This window comes from Sus scrofa, chromosome 2 (assembly GCF_000003025.6).
Source record: "Sus scrofa isolate TJ Tabasco breed Duroc chromosome 2, Sscrofa11.1, whole genome shotgun sequence".
NCBI classification, from domain to species: domain Eukaryota; kingdom Metazoa; phylum Chordata; class Mammalia; order Artiodactyla; family Suidae; genus Sus; species Sus scrofa.
In genome coordinates this window covers 74,039,104-74,052,201 of record NC_010444.4, presented here as the reverse complement: position 1 = coordinate 74,052,201, position 13,098 = coordinate 74,039,104, and the positions used below count along the sequence as shown (strand labels likewise).

The 13,098-nt window shown below is 52.3% G+C and overlaps 1 protein-coding gene across 1 annotated transcript; it reads left to right on the top strand.

Moving 5' to 3' along the window:
• FEM1A (fem-1 homolog A) lies at positions 7,079–10,811 on the top strand. The gene has a single exon (XM_021084041.1). It carries the CDS (start codon positions 7,219–7,221, stop codon positions 9,211–9,213), a length of 1,995 nt encoding a protein of 664 aa, XP_020939700.1. The 5' UTR covers positions 7,079–7,218; the 3' UTR covers positions 9,214–10,811.

Below are 13,098 nucleotides of genomic sequence, written 5' to 3'. Positions count from 1 at the left end.
AAGGTTGCAAAGGATGCAGACACTTCTGTCAAGGATGGTTTTGAGCATCCAGGTAGAGTCACAGAACGGGAAATTGGGAGGAGACGGGCAGATCCACATCATCATATGGTATTTCCACTATGTGGATTCATAAACATCAGTCATTGGAGCTGCAGCTCTGATTCGACTCCTAGCCCATGAACTTCCTGCAGGTACGGCCCTAAAAAAATAAAAATAAATAAATTTCTAGAAATCTTTTTTTTTGGCTGTGCCAGTGGCATGTGGAAGCTCCCAAGCCAGGGACGGAACCCACGCCACAGCAGTGATTCAAGCCCCTGAAGTGACAATGCAGGATCCTTAAACCACTGCATCACAAGGGAACTCCAAATGTCTGTAATTTAATATTCAGTACTGGCTGGGTTTAATATCTGATTATCAAAAATCCTGAAAATTTAACAGTAAGCTCCTGTAAGCCAGTGCACGCCTGAAGGGGAGAATTCCGAAATAGGACTGAGGTCCTCTCACGAAATTGGGAGCAGGGAGCAGTGAAATTCGGACTTGCTTGGGTGCATGAGTCCTCCTGTCTGCAGCAGAACATGACTGGAGACGCCCAATGACAGAAGATCCTCAAACCTCCCCATTTCCATGCCCACATCCTGTTCTCCCTCTTTCCTCTGGAAGATGATATGTCCAAGGGGAGCTCCTCCCACTTTCTGGATCCCGCCCCAATTCCTCTGCTATCTCGCCCTATCAATTATCCCCAACCTCTTGCTAACTCTACCCTCCCTCTCCCCAGCTGTCCTCTCCTAAGATTGGCTGGGTAAGATACATTCCCATTGTGTGTCAGAATATCCAGAATTAAAGCAGCTTAAAGAGGATCTAGGCTACAACGTGGATGGACCTTGAGGACGTGATGCTCAGTGAGAGAAGCCAGGCAGAGAAGGGCAAAGACTGTCTGACTCCACTCCCAGGAGGTCCCTAGAGGAGTCAGATCCACAGAGACAGGAAGGAGATGGTGGGGCAGGGGCTGGGGGAGGAGAGGCGGAGTCAGTATTTCATGGGGACAAGAGTTCCAGTTTGGGAAGATGACAAAGTTTTGGAGATGATGGTGGGGATGGTCGCAGGTCAGCATGAATGTGCCTAATGCCATGGAAGTGCACGTAAAAAGGGTTTAAAAGGATAATTTTATGATATGTATAGTTTATCCCAATCTAAAAAAAATAAACACAAAAATTTAGCTATCAGCATATACACACTAGAGTGGAAGGGTTTTTTTGCTCTCCATTTTTTTTTTTTTTCTTTTTGGCCACATCCATGGCATGTGGAAGTTTCTGGACTAGAGGCTGAGCCCACGCCACAGCAGAGATCTGAGCTAAGGCAGTGATAACATACAGGGAACTCCTGAGTGGAGTAGATTTTTTTTTCTTTTTTTTTTTTTTTTTTTGCTTTTTAGGGCCGCCATCATGGCATATGGAGGTTCCCAGGCTAGGGGTCCAATTGTTGCTACAGCTGCCGACCTACACCACAGCCACAGCAATGCAGGATCTGAGCCGCATCTTCGACCTACCCCACAGCTCATGGCAATGCCGGATCCCTAACTCACTGAGCGAGGACAGGGAACCCGCAACTTCATGGTTCCTAGCCAGGTGCATTTCCCCTGGACTATGACGGGAACTCCATGGAGTGGAGGTTTTAATAGCAGGATGGCATCTACATAAATCATGGCACAACTCCACACCATAGGATACAATATAGCAATGAAAAATACTGTCAGGACATATATATCATTAGAATATGAGCTTGGCCATGGTAGGAAATTTTCTTTCTTGTTCAAGATTGTACCTCCAGTATCCAGAGTGGTACCTGGCACCTAGAGAGACCCAGGAAATGTCCACTAACAGGAGACTGTCTACCCAAAACATGGCACCTGTTGAGTGAATGGAAAATATTCAAGCTATACCATCAGAAAGAAGGTAGTGTAACACCTGTATTTCCTTGATCCCTCAAATGATCACTTTTCCATATTTTTGTCTTCCTGGAGTCAAAAAAGGCCTGAACTATATTCAACTTAAAGCCGTGCATGTATTTAGCACAGTATGGATTTTTGCTTGTTTGCTTTTGAAGAGCTGTTTTTAATCGAAGATGTTTTTTCAACAATCAGTGGCAGGTAAGAGTGGATCAAATTCAGGTATGTGACCAGAAAGGATGCAAAAGGAAAGCAGTGCTTGTAGGTCACTGATGGTTTTGTCTCTGGCTGTGGGGAAGGCTTTTTGTAATTTTTCTTTCTCGTTTGCTTGTCTGATTTTTTTTTTCCTGTAGAGAGTACATAACATTTGTGCAACCAGAAAGAGAGGAAAAACTAAGTGCAGTCAGTGACATTAAAGATTTCACAGTTTTGGGAGTTCCCATCATGACTCAGCAATGAGGATGTCGACTAGTTTCCATGAGGATGCGGGTTTGATCCCTAGCCTTACTCAGTGGATTAAGGATCCGGTGAGCTGTGGTGTAGGCTGGCAGCTGCAGCTCTGATTGGACCCCTAGCCTGAGAACTCCCTTATGGCACAGGTGGGGGCCTAAAAAGCCAAAAAAAAAAAAAAAAATTCAGTTTGTCAGGACCTACACTGCCATGGCTAAGGACACAGGCTCAGGGGCCAGGCAGCCTGGGTTCAAATCCTCAAAGCACCACTTATGAATTAAGGGGCATTCCTAGCTGCCTTTGCCTCTCATGTCCACATTCATGCCTGCTCCCCTTCTTCCCGAAGAAACCCACCCTACCAAGCCTGTGGGAGGGGTCTGTCCTCACCTCTCTCTCCTTAGAGCTCTCCCGATCCTCCCTCCTTTTGTTTTGTTTTTTTGTTTGTTTGTTTGTTTTTTGTCTTTTTGCTATTTCTTGGGCCGCTCCTGCGGCATATGGAGGTTCCCAGGCTAGGGGTCCAATCAGAGCCGTAGCCACCAGCCTATGCCAGAGCCACAGCAACGCAGGATCCGAGCCACGTCTGCAACCTACACCACAGCTCACGGCAACGCTGAATCCTTAACCCTCTGAGCAAGGGCAGGGATCGAACCCACAACCTCATGGTTCCTAGTCGGATTCGTTAACCACTGCGCTGCGACAGGAACTCCCCATCCTCCCTCCTTTGTGTTCAACAATTTAGGAATTCCTTTGACAAGCCCTGAATCTCAAGAAGTCACTCTGGAGCATGCCATGGACCCAATGCTTGCATCCCCCGCCCCCCCCCAATCCATATGCAGAAGCCCTAAGCATCCCTGGGATGGTATTTGGAGGTGGGAACTTTGGGAGAGGATCAGGTTTCAATGAGGTCATGAAGGTGGCCTTATAAGGGGATGAAGGGAGCAGAGCTCTCCCTTTCTGTCTCCTCCAAGTGAGGCCATGGCAAGAAGGCAGCCGTCTATATGCCAGGAAGACAATCCTCCTCAAAAGCTGACCATTGAACTTCTTAGCCTCCAGAACTGTAGGACATAACCCTTTGTTGTTTAAACCATTGTGATGGTTAATTTGATGTGTCACCTTGACTGGACTAAGGGAAGCCCGGGGAGGGGGGGATAAAACATTATTTCTGGGGGTGCATGTGAAGGTGTTTCTAGAGGAGGCTGGCATTTGATTCAGTATAATAAGTACAGAAGATGGCCCTCACCAATGTGGGCATCACCCAATCCATTGAGGGCCGGAGGAGAACAAAAAGGGAGGAGGAAGGGTGAATTCTCATTCTTCTTGAGCTGGGACATCCATATTTCCAGCCCTTGGACATCAGAGTTCTTAGGCTTTCAGACTCACATTGAAGTTTTAACACCAGTTCCCCAGTTTTTCTTTCTTTCTTTTTTTTTTTTTTTTTTTTTTTGTTTTTTAGGGCCACACCTGTGGCATATGGAGGTTCCCAAGCTAGGGGCTGAATCAGAGCTACAGCTGCCAGCCTAAACCACAGCCACAGTAATGCAGGATCTGAGCTGAGTCTGCGACCTATACCACAGTTCACAGCAATGCTGGATCCCTGACCCACTAAGCGAGGCCAGGAATCGAACCTACATCCTCATGGATACTACTCGGATTTGTTTCTGCTGTGCCACAATGGGAACTCCCTATACCACCAGTTTTGCTTGTTCTCCAGTTTACGGATGGCAGATTACAGAACTTCTCAGACTCCACAATCACATGAGTAAATTCCTAATATATATATATATATAGAACTGAGCAGAACCCTGCAAGGCCCTCCCAAAATACAAAGCCCCTACTGTGTTCCCTGGCTCTTCTCTGCAGAAAAGCTGAAATCTCCCAGGCCTCCCAGAGCCACAAAAGAGTAGGCTCAAGCAGTTAATGATTAGGACAATATCGTCACAGACTCAGTGTCTGATGAAAGAATGGGATTAACACTATTGCTCATTATAATCTATCTTTGTGGCCCTTAGACTAACTGCAGCTTTCTCTGCCCATGTATGCAAGCAGGCAACTAAAACCGTCAACAAACAGATGCTACAGACCCATGTCGACATCTACTCTGAAAATGTGGCACCCTGTATCTGCATGAAGTTACAGAAGACTAACCTTCACCCATACTCCCACAGAAATGAAACGATTTTCTGATAAGGTGGGATTTGTAAGCAGCTATTTTGCCCCTTTCTTGTTTGTCTATTTCTTTTCTTTTTTTCCCTTTTTTTTTTTTTTTTTTTTTTTTGGCCTCACCCATGGCATGTGGATGTTCTGAGCCACAGCTGCAACTGATGCCACAGCTGCAGCCACGCTGGATCCTTAACCCACTGTGCCAGGCCAGGGATTGAATCTGAGCTGTGGCAGAGACAATGCTGGATCTTTAACACACTGCACCACAGCGGGAACTCCTGTTTGTCTATTTCTGTTTCCCTTAAACCTCAATAATAAAAATGAGATCACTAGGAAACACCTCACCTAACTTCCGATTTTTGTTTGACTGAATGTACACGATGCCTTGCCTAACCTGTTGATTCCTTTCCTGGATTAAAGGAAGAATGAAATAGTTAAAGAATGACTTACTCTCCGCCCCCAGCTTCCCCTTAGCAAATCTGGAGGCAGACCACGTGAGCAAGACAGCACCCAAAGGAAGATCAGAAGTCGGCAGTCTGCATGCAATGGAAAAATGACAAAGAATGCTTAACTGAGACTTCCCTCTCTTTTTTCCTTTAAAAATTGTCACGGCTGATGGAGTTCCCATCGTGGCGCAGTGGTTAATGAATCTGACTAGGAACCATGAGGTTGCAGGTTCGATCCCTGCCCTTTTTCAGTGGGTTAAGGATCTGACATTGCCCGTGAGCTGTGGTGTAGGTCGCAGACTCAGCTCGGATCCTGCATTGCTGTAGCTCTGGCGAAGGCCAGTGGCTACAGCTCCGATTAGACCCCTAGCCTGGGAACCTCCATATGCTGCAGGAGCGGCCCTAGAAAAGTCAAAAAAAAAAAAAAAATGTCACAGCTGAGCAGAATCTTTGGAATTGGTCTCTAGACATGAGTCCACCTTCTCCCCCAATTACTGGCTTTTCTGAATAAATTACCTTGTCTTTCTACCAACACTTGCCCCTCGATTATTGCCTTCTGAGTGGTGAGCACCTGAATCCAAGTTCAATAGCATATGTTTATACATATACACATGTACACATAATATATATGTTATATGTGTCTATATATATATGTATATATATAAAGATATAACTCCCAATGGGATAAATCCTGCTGGGTTCTGTTTCTCTGGAGAATTCTAACATAGCCACCCAGGCTGCGGTATTTGTTACAACACACTGAACTGACTAAAACAGAGTATTTCTCAAGATTCATGAAGAACGGGGGTACCAGGGAGGGCACCCACTAAGTGGCCAAAGAATCATCCACGAAGACCTGAAGTCTCAGCTGAGACCTGAAGAAGGCCCAAGAGGCAGCCAAGTGAAGAGGGTATGGAACAGTGTTCCGAGCAGAGGGAATGACACACACAAGAGTGTGGAGGTGTAGAGAACAGTATGCATTTCTCAAACATTCCTGGAGGAAGGACCCCGTTCTTCATCCTTACCATAATTTCAGTAACCTTGGGGCACAGAGCAGCAAAATGGTGGCAAGAGTGTTAGGGAGAGGGTCTGACTTCAGGGGTGGGGTTCAGGCTTCACTGGAGGTGTCCACCCGTGCAGTCAACCGGAAGAGCCCCACACTTGGTTTAATGTTCTGCCATCCCTGTTGAGAAATTCTGAACTACTTTTAGACAAGAAGTTCAACATTTTCCTTTTGCACTGGGCCCTGCAAATTACATAGCCACTTCTGCCTGGGTTCAAATCCCAACCTTGCCATTTACTTGCCCTGTGCCCTTGGGCAAGTTACTGAAAATTTCAAAGCCCCCAACCCCAAATGATACGCACAATGATAGTGGAGAAGGGCTGAGGCAAATTAATTTAGATTTTGTATTGAGGATGTTGAGGGTTGAAGGAGAAAAACTAAAATTTTAACTGGGTATTAATGAGTGAGTAAATAAATATATGAGTATGTGAATGAGTGAGTGAATGAATAAATGAATGAATGAATAAGAAGGGGAGGAGCGCTAGACACCGACCCTTACGGCCACCTCTAGTCAGTCCCTGCTTCCCTAACATCCCCACCCCTCCTCACTTTCCTGTCTCTCCCGAGCGCCCCCTGCCGTTGCGCCGCTCAGCCTCGCCAAGCTCGAATCAGACCCCGCGCCTGGTTCTCGCTGCCGGTTGGCTCCGAGGCTGGCCTTTCGTGGAAAGTAGTCCTCTGCCCCGCGTCTACGTTTCCTATCGGCTCCGGTACTGTGACAGCCACAGGAAGTACGTAGCGAAACTTTCTCCAGGTCCCACAAGCCATCGCATAGCACTGCATGACGGGAGTCGTAGTCCTCGCCTCGCCTATTTCTGACACCATTCACTCAGGTTGGAACTACAATTCCCGCCATGCATCGTGTCCTCACGTCATCGCATCTGACCCTCGGCCTTCTGGGAGTAATAGTCTTAGCACATCACCGTTCCTTTTCTGTCCTACGGAGCGGGCTGGCTCAGAGGACTACACTTCCCAGCATGCTCCATTCGTCCTCGGCACCAGGCCACGACAGCCATTTTGTTCCGCCCGAAAAGCCCCTAAAATGGCGCCGGGGGAGACGGTGAAGGTTGCCGCCTGCCTGTCTGGGCTCTAGTCCGCCGTCACCCCGTGCCCTCTTCCCCCGGCGGCAGGCCCATGGCCTGGCGGAGGCCCGGACCATGGACCTCCATACCGCCGTGTACAATGCTGCCCGTGATGGCAAGCTGCAGCTGCTTCAGAAGCTGCTCAGCGGCCGGAGCCGGGAGGAGCTGGAGGAGCTGACGGGCGAGGTGGCCAGCGGGGGAACACCGCTGCTAATCGCCGCCCGCTACGGCCACTTGGACGTGGTCGAGTACCTGGTGGACCGGTGCGGCGCGAGCGTGGAAGCAGGCGGCTCGGTGCACTTCGATGGCGAGACCATCGAGGGCGCGCCGCCGCTGTGGGCCGCCTCTGCTGCGGGCCACCTGGACGTGGTGCGGAGCCTGCTGCGCCGCGGGGCCTCGGTGAACCGCACCACACGCACCAACTCGACGCCCTTGCGCGCCGCCTGCTTCGACGGGCACCTGGAGGTGGTGCGCTACTTGGTGGGCGAGCACCAGGCGGACCTGGAGGTGGCCAACCGGCACGGGCACACGTGCCTTATGATTTCCTGTTACAAGGGCCACCGCGAGATCGCCCGCTACCTGCTGGAGCAAGGCGCCCAGGTGAATCGGCGCAGCGCCAAAGGCAACACGGCCCTGCACGACTGTGCTGAGTCTGGCAGCCTGGAGATCTTGCAGCTGCTGCTCGGGTGCAACGCCCGCATGGAACGTGACGGCTACGGTATGACTCCGCTGCTGGCGGCCAGCGTGACGGGCCACACCAACATCGTGGAGTACCTTATCCAGGAGCAGCCTGCTGGGGAGGAGACCCGGCCAGGGCTGTCCCGAGAAGGCCCCACCGCCAGCCCGGCGTGCGTGCAGCCCCAGAGCCCCCGCTGCTGCAGCGCCTCCCCAGAGGAGCCGCTGAGCGGTGAATCTTCCGAGAGCTGCTGCCCCACCAGCCGGGAAGCTGCCGTTGAAGCCTTGGAATTGCTGGGAGCCACCTACGTGGATAAGAAGCGGGATCTGCTTGGGGCCCTGAAACACTGGAGACGGGCCATGGAGCTGCGTCACCAAGGGGGTGCGTATCTGCCCAAACCCGAGCCCCCGCAGCTGGTCCTGGCCTATGACTATTCCAGGGAGGTGAATACCGCTGAGGAGTTGGAGGCACTCATCACCGACCCGGATGAGATGCGCATGCAAGCCCTGTTGATCCGCGAGCGCATCCTGGGGCCCTCCCACCCGGACACTTCTTACTATATCCGTTACCGGGGCGCGGTGTACGCCGACTCAGGCAACTTCGAGCGCTGCATCCGCCTGTGGAAGTACGCCCTGGACATGCAGCAGAACAACCTGGAGCCTCTGAGTCCCATGACCGCCAGCAGCTTCCTCTCCTTTGCCGAACTCTTCTCCTACGTGCTTCAGGACCGCTCGGCCAAGGGTAGCCTGGGCACGCAGATCGGCTTTGCAGATCTCATGGGGGTGCTGTGCAAAGGGGTGCGGGAAGTGGAGCGGGCCCTGCAGCTGCCCAAGGAGCCCGGGGACTCGGCGCAGTTCACCAAGGCCCTGGCCATCATCCTCCACCTGCTCTATCTGCTGGAGAAAGTGGAGTGCACGCCCGACCAGGAGCACCTGAAGCACCAGACGGTCTACCGGCTGCTCAAGTGCGCCCCCCGCGGCAAGAACGGCTTCACTCCTCTGCACATGGCCGTGGACGCGGAGACCACGAACGTGGGCCGCTACCCGGTAGGCAGATTCCCCTCCCTCCAGGTGGTCAAGGTGCTGCTCGACTGCGGGGCTGACCCAGACAGCCGGGACTTTGACAACAACACCCCGCTGCACATCGCGGCACAGAACAACTGCCCGGGGATCATGAACGCCCTGATCGAAGCAGGAGCCCACATGGACGCCACCAACGCCTTCAAGAAGACGGCCTACGAGCTGCTGGACGAGAAACTGCTGGCTAAGAGCACCATTCAGCCCTTCAACTACGTCACCCTACAGTGCCTTGCAGCCCGCGCCCTGGACAAAAACAAGATTCCCTACAAGGGCTTCATCCCCGAGGAGCTGGAGGCCTTCATCGAGCTGCACTGAGGGGCTTCCGCGAGGAGACCCCGGGAGGGGCGGGGCCCAGTTTGTCCCCGCCCCCTCCTGGTGAGCACTTCCGGTGGCACAAAACAGGAGGAGGGCCTCCCGCCCGCACTGCCCTCTCACCTCTGCAGGGAGGAGGAGAGGAGTTAGCGAGCTGTTGGTGCTAGAAGCCTTCTGGATCACGTGCTCCGGGATCGGCCTTTCTCAAGAGCCCGCGCTTCCATCCTTAACCCGAGAAGACGCTCCACTTCCCACGCGTCCCATCTGCCTGGGTTTCGGAGATTTTTTTGCCTTCTGACCTGGAGGCAGAGGGATTGAAGCCATCGCCTTCCTCCCCCCAGCTGGAAACACAAGAAGCAGCTGAGATTTGGGTCAGTCCTCGGCCTCTTAAGTGGCCAGATAGACCCAGCCGCGGAATGCAGTGTTAAGACTGGGGGCCTCAAGGAAGAAAAGTGGGAGACCCGCTTTTTCGTGCACACTCGCACCTGCTTCCTCCGGCCCTGCTGTGGGTGGGGCTCTCTGCCCGGGACGGCCTGCCCCTTGCGTGGCTTTTGTGGTGTGGTGTTCTGTTTATTTGCTAAGCGGGGCAGGTTACACGTGTGGTGCAGGAGTCCTGAGGCTTTGCTGCCATACACTTTTTTTTTTTTTTTTTTAAGATTTCGGTTTGTCAGACTGAATGAGCTCATTTCATGCAGCGAGGGTTTTGTGGGGCCTGAGCTGGCCAAGGCCAGTAGGAGTAAGCTTTCTTGTGTGAAGAATTTGGTGAGGGAGGTGCCAGTCCAGGGTATCAGTCCCCAAAATGAGGGTGGCTGTCCCTTTGTCCAAACCTCACTCGGTTGCCTTTTTCTTGGGCCGCCCGACTTCCTGTCACAACTAGAAAGAGAAGTTATTTTTTCAAACGAGGAGCCGGGCCCTCGGTCCACTTCCCGCCCAGCCAGAGCTCACCTGGTGGGCTTGGGGTTTGGTTTTCACAGTTTCCGAGTTAAAACTGCAGGCCACGTCCACCTCCCAGATCACCCACGAGGGCATAGTGAGCATCCTGAGTGGCCATAGGCATTTTTTTTATTAGCAGCTTGAAGACCTGGATCCAGGTGTCCCCAAGAAAACTCCAAGTGCCCGGTTAACTCAGTAAGTCAGCCAGCTGAGAAGACGGTGAATGTCCAGAACAAGTTGTCAGCTGAGGTGGCACAAAATCGTGGTCTCCCCTCACTCAGGGGACAGAGTGCTCCTGCCAGAGGCTCCGCCCCGTGACATTCTCTGGGCAGTGGTCCTCCATTTGCCCTGTTCTTGGCATGTTCTTGGCCCATGTGGAGAGCAGTGAAGGAACTGGGAGCTGCTGCCCCCTTTCTGCTCAGGAGAAGTCTCCTCACCCCACATCTGTCCGCCCAGCTTCGTCTGGGGCAGCTACACAGAAGCCTCCAGAAGCCACAGTGGGTCCCTGGATGTTCCAGCCCACTGAGGGAACGCGGTCTCATTTGGATTTGCAGTGTTAGTTAGGACCTTCTTTATTTACATGACCAGGTTTTTGCCTTCCATCAAGGCGCAAAACTCCATCACTGTCGCTCCCGAAGCCCAGAATAAAGAGGCGTTTTAAGTGGCGAGTCTGGCGCTGGTGTTAAAACAACATCGTCGTTGAAAGGACGACACTGGGCGAGAGCTGCCTGGCAGTTCTGTCCTGGGGGCATGGGGGGGGAGGGGGGGAGGGGGGGCGGCCCTGAGTGTAGAAGATGCCCAGGAAGGACACTGGCTCCCGCTGCAGTTTGTTTCTGTCCTTTGGCTGAGTGCCAGATTTCTTCAAGAAAATAGATTACTGCAGGAAAAAACAAAACAAAACAAAACCCGCAAACCACTGGCTTAGTCAAAACCTTTGCTTTGTGGGAGGGCTGCCGCAGGAAAGAGGATGCCTTGAACCTCAGGAAAGGTTCAGGAAACCGAAGGACCCCTAAATCAGCCCTGCTTTGCCAAGACCCCAGGATAGAGCCCATGGACCCTGTGGCCCAAGAAGTCTGCATGAACTGGATGCATTTCCTGGGGCTCGCTCAGGCGTGGGAGGAAATTCCACCCTGCCCCTTCTCTTCCTCCTGCCATCTTTCCGGTTAAATTCTGGTTTTGTCCATATTAGCACAGTCCAGCCCCTCCCCTACAGCACCGCCCGGTAGATGGTCATTTATTTCCTGAGGGCCAGGCAGGGTCCAGGCACCCTTAGCAGGCAGGAGCAAGCCAATTATACCTGAGGTCTGTCACCTCCCCAGGTCCTCACCTCCTATGACAGTGGGGAGGCCATGCTGTGAGGACATTTCATTCACCCAGTAGCAAATTGGCCTGGAGGGTTCTCCCTCTCCTGGTTTCATTGGGGGGCTAACAATCCTTAACAGTTAACACCCCCTCAGCGGCGGTGTAAATACGGTTGTCGCCCCAAAGGAATGGGCTTTGAGCCAGCAGACTCGCTCCACAGCCTCCCAGGAGACACCATCAGCATTTATTGAGCCCTGACTGTAGGGTGGGCGCCGCTCTGTGCTGAGCCAGGCGCCCTTGCTCATTAATCACAACAGGCCTGTGAAATAAGTAGCATTCGCTCTCTCTTGCAAATGCGGAAAATGGAGACGATTAAGAGATTCCATTCTAGGAAAATTGCCAGAGTCACAAGGGACTTTGGCCTGAGACTCCAGGAAAAGCCATGTTAAAACAAAGCTGAGGCAGGTTTCTGGTGAGGGTTGGCCCAGCAGCTCAAAACTCTTAGGAATGACCTTGTTCCTATGGGGTCCTGAGGTGACAGCCATCAAAATACCATATGCCAGCCAAAGTCCTGAGGGTCACTTAGCCTGGAGCAATCATTGTAGCTCAGGAATGGGTGGTACTGCCTGGTTCACCCCAGGTTGGTTGCTACCTACCGAGTTAACGATGAAGAGAAAAGCTCAGAGGGGTCAAGTAGGCTGCCCAAGGCCATGGCCAGGATGACGACCCACCTTGCTGACAGATGAGCAGACTGAGGCTCAGGAGAAGTGTGCCTGAGCGCCCAGCTAGGAAGCATCAAGGTCAAGACTAAGACCCAAGGTTGAGGGTGTCAGAAAGCATGCAGAAGAGCCACTGCCCGACTCAGTGTCTCTTCCTGCCTCCGTAGAACTGAAATTAGGGCCTGAAGTCCTGTGCATTCCCTTGCCTGCTTAGTTAATGCCTTTCTCAGACCTTGGGGAGCCCTGGGAAGGTCTGTGTTGGTCCCCACTGAGTGACTTGTGTGGTGAGTGAGCAAACCAATGCCTCTTGCCTCTGGGGATTTCTGGTCCCCCTCTGACAACTTGGGGAGTAGCCCTGATGGCTTTGCCTCGCTTGGAGACTGCTGCTCCTGTGGGATTCCAGGACTGTCATCCGAGCAGTGTTTACAGGGAGCAGAGCGTCCCAACCCAAGGTTAAAGATAGCACCACTCAGGGACTCAGCCCCGAAAGGCGAGATGACCAGCCCCCAGGACCGTGGCACTTGGCTGGCACCATGGGGCACTAACTGTCCCTAGAGAAAGGTTGGGTGGGGGTTTGGATTCCTTCAGGTGATTGAGTCAGGACTGGACAAAAGGTGTTTCCACCCAGCAGTTGCCACAACATGTGTTAGGCAAGACCCAGCCCAAGTGCAGGGCAGCACCACCCCTACAAGCTGGGGTGAAGTGTTCCCTCCCCTGACCCTAGCAGTCTTGTTTCTCGAAGGTGTGTAGAAGCGACAGTGGCTCTCGGCACTGAACAGGACATTTGCGATCCCCCAGTGCAACCCTTGCCCCCTGCCCTGAGTCCTGATGTTTCTCTTAAAAGCCCATGAAGCAATGGCCTTGATCAGATGTCACCTCCTCCTGGAAGCCCGCCCAGATCATCATAAAAAACACAGCCCCAGATGGCCTCCAC

Bases quoted from the DNA above. Each gene is read 5' to 3' on its own strand.
- FEM1A (XM_021084041.1), top strand. From the start codon at position 7,219: ATGGACCTCCATACCGCCGTGTACAATGCTGCCCGTGATGGCAAGCTG.